General features: G+C 46.2%; 1 protein-coding gene across 1 annotated transcript in view; it reads left to right on the top strand.

The window, feature by feature from the left end:
- LOC145337103 (uncharacterized) overlaps positions 1 to 16,104 on the top strand; it is a 70,319-nt gene that overhangs the window by 17,610 nt on the left and 36,605 nt on the right. Inside the window, exons 9-15 of the mRNA XM_080181858.1 lie at positions 2,203 to 2,342; positions 6,801 to 6,909; positions 8,679 to 8,782; positions 10,992 to 11,112; positions 14,055 to 14,194; positions 14,925 to 15,036; positions 15,208 to 15,350. Coding sequence (XP_080037984.1) covers positions 2,203 to 2,342; positions 6,801 to 6,909; positions 8,679 to 8,782; positions 10,992 to 11,112; positions 14,055 to 14,194; positions 14,925 to 15,036; positions 15,208 to 15,350 — 869 coding nt within the window. The remainder of the gene's footprint in view (positions 1 to 2,202; positions 2,343 to 6,800; positions 6,910 to 8,678; positions 8,783 to 10,991; positions 11,113 to 14,054; positions 14,195 to 14,924; positions 15,037 to 15,207; positions 15,351 to 16,104) is intronic.

Below are 16,104 nucleotides of genomic sequence, written 5' to 3'. Positions count from 1 at the left end.
ATGAAGCCTGGTGATGTTATCGGGTAAAGGAAATGCATACAAAACTGTAAGATCATAGGAGCAGAATTAGGCCACTCGGCCCATCGAGGCTGCTCTGCTGTTCAATCGTGGCTGATATTTTTCTCATTCCCCCATTCTCCTGCCTTTTCCCCATAACCCCTGATCCCCTTATTAATCAAGAACCTATCTATCTCTGTCTTAATGTCCCGGCCTCCGCAGCCTTCTGCGGCAAAGAGTTCCACAGACTCTGGCTGAAGAAGTTCCTCATCTCTGTTTTAAAGGACCTTCCCTTTAGCCTGAGGTTGTGCCCTCTGGTTCTAGTTTTTCCTACTAGTGAAAACACCCTCTCCACGTCCACTCTATCTGGGTCTTGCAGTATCCTGTAAGCTTCAATAAGATTCCCCCCCATCCTAAATCCCAACGAGTACAGAACAGTCCCAGTTGCTCCAACCTCTCCTCGTAGCTAATACCCTCCAAAACCAACCAACATCCTGGTAAACCTTTTCTGTACTCTCTCCAAAACCTCTGTGTCCTTCTGGTGGTGTGGTGACCAGAATTGGATGCAGTATTCCAAATGTGGCCGAACCAATGTTTTATACAGCTGTAATGTAATTTGCCAGCGTTTTATACTCGATGCCCCGTCCGATGAAGGCAAGCATGCCACATGCTTTCTTCACCACCTTTTCCACCTGTGCTGCCACTTTTAAGGATATGTGGACCTGTACTCCCAGAACTGTGTGTGTCAAAGATGTGTTTACAATCCATGTTAATGATTTGGAGACTGCATTGCTGCTGATTTGAGTATTGGTAAGAAAACAAGCTCTTTGGTAGAGTACAGAGAGTCTACAAGGGGATATGTAGTTTAAATTTATTTATTGTCACAAGTAGACTTGCATTAACACTGCAATGAAGTTACTGTAAAAATTCCCTAGTCGGGTAACACAGAGAGAATTTAGCACAGCCAATCCACCTAACCAGCACGTTTTTCGGACTGTGGGAGGAAACCGGAGGAAAACCACACGGACATGGGGAGAATGTGCAAACTCTGCACATGCAGTGACCTGAGAGCGGGAATCGAAGCCAGGCCTCGGTGCTGTGAGGCAGCAGTACCACCCCCTGTATTTTAAAATTATGGGTTTGCAAGTGGCCAGGATTATATGTTGCTGCGATCTCCGAGGGTTGTGGAGGAGGTTACAGCGATGGGGAGATGTCTGAGGAGCGAAAAGGGATGAGATTGTTATACAGGAGGTGTTGCTTGACTGTGATTCACTGCAGGGCAGTAAGCACAGTTTGTGGTGAATGAGTTGGGCTTTGTGCGAGGTAGGAAACAACAGGAGTTAGAATATTCCAGTGGTTGAAGCAGTGTTTGGATATGATAGGTTATTAAGCTAACTACAGCACAACAGTTTGATTTGATTTATTATTGTCACATGTATTGGGATACAGTGAAAAGTATTATTTCTTGTGTGCTATACAGACAAAGCATACCGTTCATAGAGTACATAGGAGAGAAGGATTTGATTTATTGTCATGTATTAGGATACAGTGAAAAGTATTGTTTCTTGCTAGTCAGAGCATACCTTTCATAGAGAAGGGAAGGAGAGAGCGCAGAATGTGGTATTATAGTCATAGGTAGAGTATAGAAAAAGATCAATTTAATGCGAAGTAGGACCATTCAAAAAAGTGTGATGGCAGCAGGGAAGAAGCTGTTGTTGAGTCAGTTGGTGCGTGACCTCAGATTTTTGCATCTTTTTCCCGCTGGGAGAAGGTGAAAGAGAGAGTGTCCGGGTTCCATGGGGTCCTTGATTATGATGGCTGCTTTGGCAATGCAGCAGGAAGTGTATGGGGGGAGGCTGGTTTGTGTGATGGATTGGGCTATGTTCATGACCTTTTGTAGTTTCTTGTGGTCTTGGGCAGAGCGGGAGCCCATACCAAGCTGTGATACAACCAGAAAGAATGCTTTCTGTGGTGCATCTGCAAAAGTTGGTGAAAGTCACAGCCAAATTTCCTTGGTCCTCTGAGAAAGTGGAGGCGTTGGTTGGCTTTCTTAACTATAGTGTCGGCATAGGGGGAGACCTGGACAGGTTGTTGGCAATCTGCACACTTGAAGTTCTGGAATGTGCTTTCCAAGTCAGTTCAAATGCATCTTTTTGTCCTGATATAGTTTTATTTTTGTGACGGAGACCTTGTGTTATGTTTTAGAGGAGACTGTGGATACAAATGGCGGGCCGCATGTAACAGAGCAGAGTGAAACGCAGACACCAAAGCTTGACACAAGAGATGGAGAGGAGTTTGCAGTCGGGAAGCTTGATCAAGATGATGTGGAAATGGAAAAGGAAGAGGTAATTGTCTCTGGCTATTTGCTCTGAAGATTGGTAACCCATCATCCTTAAGTGTTTTTAAATTTATTGTGCTGTGTCTCACCTGAGAAGCAGGTGACAGCACAACTGCTCTGCATTTCTTGACACTGCACTGCACACTGGCACAATTTAGTGGACATAGAAGGGGAGGCGATGGCCTAGTGGTATTATTGCTGATTATTAATCCAGAAACTCAGCTCATGTTCTGGGCAACCCAGGTTTGAATCCCACCACGGCAGATGGTGGAATTATGGTTAAGTAAAAAACATCTAGGATTAAGAATCTACTGATTGTCGGAAAAACCCATCTGGCTCCTTTAGGGAAGGAAATTTGCTGTCCTTACCTGGTCTGGCCTACACGCCACTCCTGAGCCACAGCCAATGTGGCTAAGTGTCCTCGGGCAACTCGGGATGGGTAATAAATGCTGGCCAGCCTATGAATGAATAATAAGATAGAATGGAGGTAGAAACTTGCTCTCCTTCCATTTAACTTCCTTGTTCCCTAAAATTCCCAACGCACTCTACTATCCTGCCAGATTTGACAGTGATCTTAACATGGGGAGATGGTGGCACAGTGGTGATTGCTGGATTAGTAATCCAGAGGTCCCAGCTAATGGCCTGGGTGGCACTGCTGAGTCACAGCACCAGATTCCCACGTTTGAATCCTGCCTTGGGTGGCTGCCCCTTAGTGTCTAAAGATGTGCAGGTTAGGTGGATTGGGCACGCTAAATTGCCCCTTAGTGTCGCGGGGATTAGCAGGGTAAATACAAGGGGTTCCGGGGATAGGGCCTGGGTGGGATTGTTTGTCGGTGCAGACTCGTTGGGCTGAATGGCTGCCTTCTGCACTATAGGGATTCGGTGATTGTTGGAAAAACCCATCTGGGTCACCAGTTGAGGGAAGGAAAGAGAAGGACTCCAAAGAGAAGGACTTGGTGAATGATGAATCTGGGGGAATGGTGTGTAGATAGTTTGGGTCATGTTGAGATCAAAAAGGATGAGGTATTGGAGTCCTTGAGAAACATTAAGGTTGACTAGTCCCCAAGGCCTGATGGGATATACACCAGAATACTGAGAGAGGCAAGGGAGGAGGTTGCTGGGGTCTTGAGAGAAATCTTTGTATCCTCACTGGCTGCAGGGAAAGTCCCAGAGGATTGGACAATAGTCAGTGTTGTTCCTTTTGTTTAAAAGGGGTAGCAAGAATAATCCAGGTAGTTATAGGCCGGTTAGCCTTCTATCAGCGGTAGGGAAATTATTGGACAGAATTCTTCGAGACAGGATTTACTCCCACTTGGAAATAAGTGGACGTCTTAGCAAGAGGCAACATGGTTTTGTGAAGGGGAGGTTGCGTCTCATTCATCTGATCGAGTTTTTTGAGGAAATGTTGAAGGCAATTGATGAGGGTAGGGTAGTGAATGTTGTCTTCATGGACTTCAGTAAGGCCTTTGACAAGGTCCCCCATGGCAGACTGGTACAAAAGGTGAAGTCACACGGGATCAGAGGTGAGCTGGCAAGATGGATACAAAACAGGCTTGGTCGTAGAAAATAGAGTGTAGCAGTGGAAGGGTGCATTTCTGAATGGAGGGCTGTGACAAATGGCATTCCTCATGGATCAGTGGGACTTTTTGCTGCTGTATTATATACAAATGATTTGGAGAAAAATGTAACTGGTTTGATTAGTAAGTTTGCAGATGACAAAGGTTAGTGTAATTGCAAATAGCGATGAGGACCATCAGAGGATACAGCAGGATATTAGATCGTTTGGAGACTTGGGCAGAGAGATGGCAGATGGAGTTTAATCCAGAAAAATGTGAGTTAGTGCAATGTGGAAGGTCTAATAAAAAAAAGGAAATATACAGTAAGTGGCAGAATCCTGAAGAGTATTGGTAGGCAGAAGGATCTGGGTGTACAGGTACACAGGTCACTGAAAGTAGCAACGCAGGTGGAGAAGATAGTCAAGAAGGCATACGGCATGCTTGCCTTCATCAGTTCGGGCACTGAGTTCAAAACTTGGCAAGTCATGTTGCAGCATTACAGAACCTGAGTGAGGCTGCACTTGGAATATAGTGTTCAATTCTGGTCCCAACACCACCAGAAGGATGTGGAGGCTTTGGAGAGAGTACAGAAAAGATTTATCTGGTTGTTGCCTGGTATGGAGGACATTAGCTATGAGGAGAGGTTGGAAAAACTTAATTTGTTCTCACTGGAACAATGGGGGTTGAGGGGAGACCTGATAGAAGTCTACAAGATTGAGTGGCATGGACAGAGTGGATAGTCAGAAGCTTTTCCCCAGGGTGGAAGAGTCAATTACTAGGGGGCATAGGTTTAAGGTGTGAGGGGCAAGGTTTAAAGGAGATGTACGAGGCAAGTGTTTACATAGAGAGTGGTGGGGGTGCCTGGAACTCGCTGCTGGGGGAGGTAGTGGAAGCGGATATGATCATGACTTTTAAGGGGTGCCTTGACAAATACATGGATAGGATGGGATGGAGGGATATGATCCCTAGAAGAGTAGGGGGTTTTAGTTAGGATTGGAGGATTGAAGGGCCTTTGGCTGTAATTTTCTTTTTTTTTGTAAACTGCCATCCTTACCTGGTCTGGCCTACATGTGACTCCAGAGCCACAGCAATGTGATTGACTCAAGTATCCTCGGGCAACGAGGGATGGGCAATGAATGTTGGCCCAGCCAGCGATATCCATGTCCCATGGATGAATAAAAATAAAATGTTTTAACAAAAACTTAAATGTGACAAGATACAATTCTTAACTGCTCACCTATCCTTTTGAGTTCTGATTCAAACAATATTTCTCTTACAGACTTAAAACCCCTCTTCAAAATCAGCTTTCACAGGTTTACGAGCTTGTTATTAGATTGCCTGTTCTGGAATTGTCAGGGCACTTCTGGAGAGAGAGAGAGAAGTCTTGCTTCATTCAGAACTAAGCAGAAACTGACTTATTTAAAACATTGCCTCTTCTGCAGGCTTAGCTCTACCCATTAACACATGACTTTGTCAATCAACTGAATCAAAGCTGTATTCTAAAACCCCAGGGAAACCCAAGTAACACAAATGCATTAACTGTTTACACAAACACACCATTTGCGAAAATCAGTCTTTATCCTGCCTTTTCAAAAATGAAGTTGTGTTTTAACATAAGAACTCAACCATCTGGCCGCTCGTGCCTGCTCCACCATTCACTAAGATCATGGCTGATCTCTTCGTGGACTCAGCTCCCCTTACCCACCTGCTCACCGTAACCTTTAATTCCTTTACTGTTCAAACATCTATCTATCCTTGCCTGAAAAACATTCAATGAGGTAGCCTCAACTGGGCAGGGAATTCCACAGATTCACAACCCTTTGTGTGAAGAAGTTCCTCCTCAGCTCAGTCCTAAATCTGCTCCCCTTTATCTTGAGGCCATGCCCCCTAGTTCTAGTTTCACCCGCCAGTGGAAACAACTTCCCTGCTTCTATCTTATCTATTCCCTTCATAATCTTATATGTTTCTATGAGATCTCCACTCATTCTTCTGAATTCCAATGAGTATAGCCCCAATCTACTCAGTTTCTCCTCATAAGCCAACCCTCTCAACTCTGGAATCAACCTAGTGAATCTCCTCTGCACCCCCTCCAGTGCCAGTATATCCTTTCTCAAGTCAGGAGACCAAAACTGTACACAGTTCTCCAGGTGTGGCCTCACCAGCACCTTATACAGTTGCAACATAACCTTGTTGTGTTTAAACTCCATCCCTCTAGCAATGAAGGACAAAATTGCATTTGTACCAATGAAGGGCAAAATTCCTAGACATATTGGCACCGTGTGCAATGAAGCTGACTTTTAAACATACTTTTTGGATGAAACGTGCTAAAAATATTGTGTCTAAAGGCACAGTATCATCACACTGGTTTCGCAGTCATCAGTAAATTCTTAATTCCAGATTTTTTTAAAATTCAAATTCCACCATCTGCTGTGGCGGGATTCGAACCCGGGTCCCCAGAACATTAGCTGGGTTTCTAGATTAATTGTCCAGTGATAGTATCACTGGGCCATCGCCTGCCCATGTTAAATGTTAGGCTAATTCATTTGTTATAGCTAAACCGAGTTGTTAAATAAAGTTTGCTTTGAAAGAAGCTTCCCAGTTACCTGCTGGGGGGAGGTGGAACTCCACACAGACAGTGACCCAAGCTGGGAATTGAACCCGGGACCCTAGCGCTGTGAGGCAGCGGTGCTAACCACCCTGCCACCCCTTTAGGGAAGGAAATCTGCCATCCTTCCCTGGTCTAGCCCACATATTGACTATTAACTGCCTTGTGAATTGGCTCACTAAGCCTCTACGTCCAAGGGCGATTGGCAACGGGCAACAAACTTAAACCTTGTCAGTGGCACCCACGTCACATAAGAGGATAAATAATTTAGTTTATTCATGTTAAAACATTATTTTTCTTTCAGGATAAAGAAGGGCAATCGATTTGTGACATTTCCGCCAGCTTTGTGTTGGAACCGGAGTCTCTGTCGGTCAAAATCAGCCGAATGTCACCAGGAAGTGGCAGAAACTCGAGTAAGAATTATCCCTCGAGCTCGTGTAAACTACAATGGCAGATGTGTGAAACTTTCTCTGTCTTCTTGAGTTTCACTGATTATCACTCCCAAGTATCTCCATTCAGGCACCATGACCAAAACCGACCCAAACAGTTCATACTTCCAACATCAACCCTAACAGCATGACGTGTATTGCAAGAGGATTTGATGGAATACTCCCCACTTGCCGGGATAGGTGCAGCTCCCAACAACACTCAAGCTTGACACCATCCAGGACAAAGCAGCCCTGCTTCATTGGCACCCCATCCACAAACATCCAGTCCCTCCACCACCCACGCAGCCGTGTGTACTATCTAGACAATGCGCCGCAGCAACTCATCCTTTGACAGCATCTTCCGAACCCACTACCGCTGCCATCTAGAAGGACAAGGGCAGCTAAATTGCCTCTTAGTGTCCAAAGGTGTGCAGATTAGAGTGACTAGCCATGCTAAATTGTCCCGGAGTGTCCGGAGATGTGTAGGTTAGGGGGACTGGTCATGCTTGATAACCCATTAGTATCCAAAGACATGCGAGTTAGGTGGATTGGCCATGCTAAATGGGTTACAGGGATAGGGAGAGGGTCTGGGTTGTCGGAGATCTGCTGCAGACACAATGAGCCAATTGGCCTATTCAGCATTGTAGGGATGTTATGATTCTATCTAGAAGGACAAGGGCAGCAGACAGATGGGGAACACCACCACCTGAAAGCTCCCTCTGAGCCACTCACCATCCTGACTTGGCCTCTTTAAGGTCCATCCTGACTTGGAACTATGTCGGCTGTTCCTTCGCAGTCGCTGGGTCAAAATCCTGGAATTCCGTCCGTAATGGCATTGTGGATCAGCCCACACCCTCTCCCTATCACTGTAACCCATTTAGCATGGCCAATCCACCTAACCCCGCACACCCTTGGACACTAAGGGGCAAGTTAGCATGGCTAATCAGGCAACTCAGGTGATGAGCTGCCTGATTCAAGAAGACAGCTCATCACCACCTTCTCAAGGGTGACTACGCATGGGCAGTAAATGCCAGCCAGCCAGCGACGCCCATGTCCCGTGAATGGATTTTTAAAAAAATTGATTACAGGAGCAAGGCTGTCTTAACTGCCACTGCGCTGATCATTGGTGAGACCACAACTGAAGAGTGTTATGCAGTTTTGCACTGAGAAAGGATATACTTTCCATTGAGGGGGTGCAGCGAATGTTCACCGGGCTGATTCCTGAGATGGTGGAATTGTTGTACAAGTAGCGATTGGGTCATCTAAGAAGAAATCTCATTTAAGTGTGTAAAATTCTGGGTGCAGACCGTGTGATCCCCTTATTATAACCCGATGGTACATTACAGTCCCAGCTTTCTTGAAGTTATCTGTGCTGTTCCAACACAGTTATTAGAATGGTAACTGGTGATAACGTTGGATCTGTTGTAATGTGACCAGTGGTTAAAAAGAACTGTAAGAGTCAGCTGGCCCAATGAACCACAACCAACCAGCTGACTCAGTGTAAATAAGAACCTGTTGAAAATTATGGGGAACTTGGAATGGCCCAAGGCGAGGCCTCAAGTTTGGAGTAATGAGGATTTTTTTTTATTAAACGTTTTCCTTGATTTATAAGTTGGAATAAGTTTTGCTACATTTTTACTGTCTCCACTGGAAGTGTTCCTTCTGGATCAACAGTTATTGATACTTCGATATGCTTGAGTGGCGATTGCTTAACTGGTGTGTTGCTTTGCTCACCTTATTTCTGTTTCTTGAAGGGAAGCTGAGGAGAAAGTCTGTCCACAATGCAGAAAGCGCAAGTGTAGAAAACTCACCAGAGCAGCAAACTAAAACACCAAATACAGAATTGGAAAGCACAGAGGTAAATTTTCCGAAGTCACTTTTGTCCTTATGTTGGCTGATATTTTGATATTTAAGGTGTGCGTGCGTCCGTGTGTGTACGCTTGCGTACACGTGCATCAGGGCCAGACAGTCTCTTGACCTCAAAGGCGTGCATGCAGTGAGAACTGTTGGTATACAGAAAGAATTTGCTGTGGATGCAGCAGATAACAAATGGCTGTGAGAAGCGCCACACAGCACCAGGGACGCAGGTTCAATTCCAGTCCTGGGCCACTGTCTGTGTGGAGTCTGCACGTTCTCCCCCGGTGTCTGCATAAGTTTCCTCCAGGTGCTCCGGTTTCCTCCCACACTCCGAAGACGTGCTGTTAGGGTGCGTTGGCCGTGCTAAATTCTCTGTGTTACCCAGACAGGCGCCAGAGTGTAGCAACTAGTGGAATTTTCACAGTGACTTCATTGCCATGTTAATGTAAGCTGACTTGTGACATTAATAAATGAATAAATAAATTTAAATATGATGCAACCATTATTGGTGGAGGATGGTTTGATAAGCAGAGAACACAGATTTGATGGAACAATATATACAAGCAGGGTGTTACAATCTGGAATGCCCTGTCTGAAAGGGCAGTGGAAGCCACAGTGACTGGAGTGGGAGAATAAGGATGGATGCGATGGGCCTGAACTCCCTCTGAGTGGAAACTTGAGTTGAATTCATAGAATCCTGCAGTGCAGAAGGAGGCCGTTCGGCCCATCGAGTTTGCACTGACTACAATCCCACCTAGGCCCTATCCCCATAATCTTATGCATTTACCCGAGCTAGCATCCCTGACACTAAGAGGCAAATTAGCATGGCCAATCCACCTAACACATCTTTACATTGCTTCTCCACTCATAGGGGCGGCACAGTGGTTAGCACCGCAGCTGCACGGCACGAGGGACCCCGGTTCGATTCCCGACTTGGGAATGTCTGTCTGTGTGGAGTCTGCATGTTCCCCCTCCCCTGTGTCTATGTGGGTTTCCTTTGGGTGCTCCGGTTTCCCCTCAGTCCGAAAGACGTGCTGGTTAGGGAGCATTGGGCTGTGCTAAATTCTCCCTCAGTGTTATCCAAACAGACAACTGGGGGGATTTTCACTGTAACTTCATTGTAGTGTTAATGTAAGCCTACTTATGACACTAATAAATGAAAAAATAGATAGCATAAATAGAAGTTTTTTTAACCCTATTTTCATTCATACCTCGAAAGCCTTTGGATTCAGGCTGGGCGAGAACTGGGCCTACTGTCAAGTGCAGCTCTGTAGAATGCAAAGAGGCTACGCTCCCTTTCACACAACGTTAGTTCCTGTAAACCTGTTTAGGTAAAGGGCCAGCCAGGTTTAAAGGTCCTTAACAAGGTGAGGGAGCAGTGAAGTAACTGGGTAAGATTCCCAGTGCACCTTTTGGCCTCCACCACTGGCCTGCTGGTAGATTAATTCCATTCCCTGCCCGCTCTTTCTCCCTAGCTCTGTACAATATTCCCCCTCGTGTATTCATCCAATTCTTTTGCAGGAGTTGGCTCCCAATCCTCTATTGATTCGTGTGATGTAGTGGTAGGACTGAAAGTGACAGTGTCAGGCTCGTTCGTGTGTGGTTTACAGTGAGCAGTGATCTCTCTGATCAGGGTGGCCACTGTCCCGCAGGGTAACTCTGATATGCGCTATTTTTAGCATCAAGCTTGCACTGTGATCAAATGGCTGAGGTTCTATTTACCAGCTTGCTGATGAGAGTAACCTTCTAGCCCATGGAACTGTTGGAATCCCAACACATATTGACTAATACCGTAGACAGTATTGGGGGGACCATTGGCAAATTGCTCACTCCTCATGCAGTAGAAATTGATATTCTTGTGAATCTATCTTGATGAGTACAAGGTGAGAAGCTTCAGTGTCTTTTTTCAGCAATATTAATTTAATGTTTCTTTCGCTCATTGTCACCATAGCCTTGGGGCTGTTGGCATCATCTTGCTTCTTGGCTTTCTTCAAGCCCCTCTTCCCACCCATCTGATCTTCTTCCTCCTTCTGTTTTCACTCTCAGTTTCTCATTCTGTCATTGCCAGGCGGGAAGCTGTCGGGTCTTCATTTCCAATGTCCATACTTGACTATCTTCCCATCTCTCTAACGACCCTTAGCAAACCCCCTCCCCCTTTTTGATTCCTAAATTTCTGCTCTTGATTGAACCCACTCATTTGTCTTCCTCAGGAACTCCTGAAGTCTGCATCAAGGGAATCGATGTGTGTTGTCAAGCAATTGAAGCTAGATTCTCCACGGTCACCAATCAGCAATAAGGATGTTTGCCCTGAACACAACGCCAGTCAACCAGGTAAAAACCCCTCTCAGCACCGGGGGCCCAGGTTTGATACCGGTCTCGGGTCACTGTCTGTGCAGAGTCTGCATGTTCTCCTTGTGTCTGCATGGGTTTCGTCCTAGGTGCTCCGGTTTCCTCCCACATGCCAAAGATGTGCAGGTTAGGTGGATTGGCCGTTGCAAATTTCCACTGGTGTCCAAAGATGTGTAGGTTAGGTGTTTTGGCCATCCTAAATTGTCCCTTAGTGTCCCAAGATGTGTAGGTTAGGTGGATTGGCCATTCTAAATTGTCTCTTAGTATTCAAAGATATGGAGGTTAGATGGATTGGCCATGCTAAATTGTCCCTTAGTGTCCAAAGATGTGTGGGTTAGGTGGATTGACCATGGTAAATTGCCCCTTAGTGTTCAAACATATGTAGTGTAGGGGAAATAGTGGAGTAAATGCGTGGCATTACTGGGATACGGCCTGGCTAAGATGCTCTGTCGGAGAGTTGGTGCATACTGGATGGGCTGAATGGCCTCCGGCTGGGCTGTAGGAATTCTGTGATTCTATTTGTCTTCACTATATTCTTTTTCACATACCCAAAGAAACTTTCACAATCCTCCTGAGTTGGCATTCATTTTCTCGCTTCTCTTTCTTCGTCAGTCTCTTGGTCCTCCTTTGCTGGATTGCCCCTAATCGCCTGGGCTCACCAGTCTTGGTGGCGTCCAGATCAACCACTTTCTCTTTCGCGTAACATAGCCTTTAATTGACTTCTTCCTCCTTTTAACCATGGTTGATTTCCCTGTTTGTTTGTCTTGTGTCTGAGAAGATTGAGGTAGCTTTTAAAAAAGCTTCTTAAGAGAGTGAGTGAGAGCAGGAGGTTGAGGTTATATTTGTTATATAGCTTTAATTTAAACATCTCCCAAGCATTCCGATCTAATGTGACAAACAAGGACAATAATTCACCAATTCCTTCATTTAACACTGCTACAACCAACTCAAACTTAAAACAGTTGCAACTCATTAACTCTTTACTGAATTTCAACACTGACTGAACACCAACCTCCGACTGAACTTTAACTCTTCAACCGCACTTTAAAACTAATTGAACATCAACTTTAACTACTTAACTGAAAATAAATTCTACCAAGTTCGGAACATCTTGGCCAAGAAATATCCTCGATGTAGAATCTTACCACCTTCTCTCTGAAATCTCCTTCAGGGTTCAAGGTCCTGTTGCGATGGTTGTTCTCTTGGGAGTTACCGCTGCCAAACAGTGAACCTTGCATGTCATTTATCCGCAGTTCTCCACTTGCTTCCGGAAGGTTCTCTGTCATCCAGCCAATTGTGTAGCCAGAAATCGATCGCACGGGCTCGAACACCCAGTGAAGCTACTTTTGAACCAAGCCATGATGCTTAGTGCTTTTTACGTGTCCCAAACACAGCAGCCATAAAATCGAAGCCACAATGTCTCAGTTATTGTAAATCACTTCCCTGATCCAACCAACACAGGAAGCTTCAGATCACAGCTCCCAGACCAGGCCCTCTTTATGCATCTGGTTTTAGTCCATAAGTTGACCAAAATTCCCGGCATGCTTAGCTGTTAGTCAGAACAGCCATTTTAAAGCCACTTTTTGTCATTATTAACTGTTGTAATCGTTCTTTCTCAGTCTGTACATTTAAGGTGTGTGTTAAAGGGAGGTTTAGCCAGCAAATTCCATGCCTTAAGGCATGCCATCATAGATGTGCCAGAGTTATAGGCTGCTGAGATCCCTGAGGGTTGTGAAGGTGGTTATAGCAGCGGCCAGGCATTTGGGGGAAGCAAAGGGATGAGTTTTTTCTTATGGGAGGTGTTGCTTGACTGCGACTCACTGCAGTAAGCACACTGCATGGTGAATGAACGGGACATCGTGCGAGATGGGGAAACTACAGCAGGAGTCAGAATATCCAGTGGTTGAAGCAGTGTTTGGACATGACAGGTTACTAAGCTAATTACAGCCCAACAGTTTCTGGGATGTTTTATAAATGCTCACCACGTAAGGATCTGCACGGTAGCACAGTGGTTAGCTCTGTTGCCTCACTGGCCAAGGACCCGGGTTCAGTTCAGTCTGTGTGGGTTTCCTCTGGGCGCTTCTGCTTCCCTCACACTCCAGAGTTGCTAAATTACCGCTTAGTGTCCAAAGATGTGTAGGTTAGGGTGGATTGGCCATGCTAAATTGCCCCTTAGTGTCCAAGGATGTGCAGGTTAGGGGGATTGGCCAGGATAAATATGCAGGCTAAAAGGATTAAGACATAGCTCTGTCAGAGAGTCAGTGCAGACTTGACGCCTTCCTTCTGTGGTGGCACAGTGGTCAGCACTGCTGCCTCACAGCGCCAGGGACCCAGGTTCGATTCCTGGACTCGGGTCACTATCTGTGTGGCGTCTGCACGTTCTCCCTGTGTCTGCGTGGGTTCCCTGCCACACTCCAAGATCAAGTTTTTAAAGTTTATTTATTAGTCACGAGCAAGGCTTGCGTTAACATTACAATGAAATTCCCCGAGCCCCCACACTCAGGCGCCTGTTCAGGTCAATGCACCGTAACTGGCACATCTTTTAGATTGTGGGAGGAAACTGGAGCACCAGGAGAAATCCATGCAGACAAGGCATGGAGAACATGCAAACTGCACACAGACAGTGACGCACACTGGGAGCTGAACCCAAGTCCCTGGCACTGTGAGGCAACAGTGCTACCTACTCTGCTGCCGTGCAGGTTAGATGGATTGGCTGTGCTAAATTGTCCCTTTAACCCCTGGCATTAGTAGGGTTAATGTGTGGGTGTATCGGGAGAGGGCTGGGTGGGATTGTTGTCAGTACAAGCTCAATGGGTCAAATGGCCTTTATTCTGCACTGTAGGGATTCCATGATGAGTTCAAATGCACCCTTTGGTTCTGATATAATTTTATTTTTGTGACGGAGACCTCGTGTTATGTTTTAGAGGAGAGCGTGGATACAAATGGTGGGCCGCATGTAACGGAGCAGAGTGAAACGCAGACGCCAGACCTCGACACGACAGTTGGAGAGGAGCTTGAAGTCGGAAAGTTGGATCAAGATGATGTGGAAATGGAAAAGGAAGAGGTAATTGTCTGCGGCTATTTGCTCTGAAGATGAGTAACCCCTCATCTTTTTTTTTGTTTAAATTTATCACTTGTGTGCCTTCATCTAGGGACAACAGAGTGGGTGACTGCTCCGGACTTCTTGGATGCAAACCAGCCATCCTTGCCCTGTCTGTCCCATGTCTGTAATGGCTCAGTAAGCCCCTTGGTTCAGGGCCAATTGGGGACATGCAACCACTTTTGACCTTGCTGGCGACCCCCACATAACGCAAACAATTTTTTTTTTTAAGAAGTGATTTATTTCGAGGTAAGTACTGGGCATTTTAGAATCCCCACAGTGCAGAAGGAGGCCATTCGGTCCATCGAGTTTGCACTGATTCACCAACAGAGCATCTTCCCTCGGGCACACCCCCTATCCTATCCCCATAACTCCATGCATTTATCCCGCTAATTCCCCTGATCTGCACATCTTTGGGGCATCTAAGAGGCAATTTAACATGGCCAATCCACCTAACCTGCACATCTTTGGACTCTAAGGGGCAATTTAATATGGCCAGTCTTCTTAACCTGTGCACCTTCAGACTTTGGGAGGAAACCAGAGCACCCGGAGGAAACCCGCAGACGGGGGAGAACGTGCAGACTCCACACGTCAGTGACCCGAGGCTGAAATGGAACCCAGGTCCCTGGCACTGTCAGGCAGCATTGCTAATTGCTGTGGATTTATCTGAGTTGGTACTTTATTTATCCTTCAGGATAAAGAGGAGCAGTCGCTTTGCGACATTTCCGCCAGCAGTAAGCTCGAGCGCAAGTCTTTGTCAGGAGAGGATGCGGATCAAAATTCGACACACAGCGGCAGTGACTCGGGTAAGAATTCTCTGGGCCCAGAAGGAGAGACGCCTTCCTTACGTCCACCATATCTGATCCCTTCCTGGTGTTAGAAAGATCAGTACGACAATTTGTCTGTGGGTACAACCGGGGCAGCGTTCCTGCCTAGAGGAAGGGTTCTTACGTAGATATTTCCCTCCCTTTCTGTAGCACAAACAGAGGATGCTTTGGACACAGAGGTCAGCCCTCAAGCCAACGTTGCGGATAAGCAAGAGCAGAAGGCGGTTTGCACAATCGTGGCATCGGATGCAGAAGATTCAAAGAGTGAAGAGCCAGAAGGGGAAGACCAATTGGTAATGTTAACCTTGATGGAAGAAGATCATTACCTGATCTCTACAGCAAAGGGCAGTGAGTGGGGACCAAGCAAAATGCTACATTGCAGTCCGGGGGGTGATCAAGACTGGTGCTGTGGCAGGCACTGCTGCCTCGCAGCACCACGGATCTGGGTTCGATTCCAGCCTCGGGTCACTGCCTGTGTAGAATTTGCACTTTCCCTCCATGTCCACTTGGGTTTCCTCTGGGTGCCCCGGTTTCCTCAAAGATGTGCAAGTTAGGTGGATTGGCCGTGCTAAATTGCCCCTTCGTGTACAAAGATGTACGGGTTAGCTGGATTGGCCATGCTAAATTCATAGGATCAGAACCTTACAGTGCAGAACGAGGCCCATCGAGTCTGTACCGATCACAATCCCACCCAGGCCCTACCCCCATATCCTGACATATTTTACCCGCTAATCCCTCTAACCTAAGCATCTTACGACACAAAGGGGCAATTTTATCACGGTCAATAAACCTAACCCTTAGTGCTCAAAGGTGTGTGCATTAGGTGGATTAGCCATGCTAAGTTGACTCCTAGTGTCCCAAGATGTGTAGGTTAAGAAGATTAGCCGGGCAATTACATGGGTTTATGGGGGTAGGGCCTGGGCAAGATGCTCGGTTGAAAAGTCGGTACAGACCCGATTGGCTGCCTTCTGTGCTGTGGGGATTCACAAGATCGGGGGCAATCCATTGGCTCCCTTCGCCATCATTAAGATCAGTCACCTGGGGATC

Source organism: Carcharhinus amblyrhynchos, unplaced genomic scaffold, assembly GCF_965287045.1.
Source record: "Carcharhinus amblyrhynchos unplaced genomic scaffold, sCarAmb.v2.hapA scaffold_43, whole genome shotgun sequence".
In the NCBI taxonomy this organism is placed as follows: Eukaryota; Metazoa; Chordata; class Chondrichthyes; order Carcharhiniformes; family Carcharhinidae; genus Carcharhinus; species Carcharhinus amblyrhynchos.
This window is presented reverse-complemented; position numbering and strand designations above follow the sequence as displayed.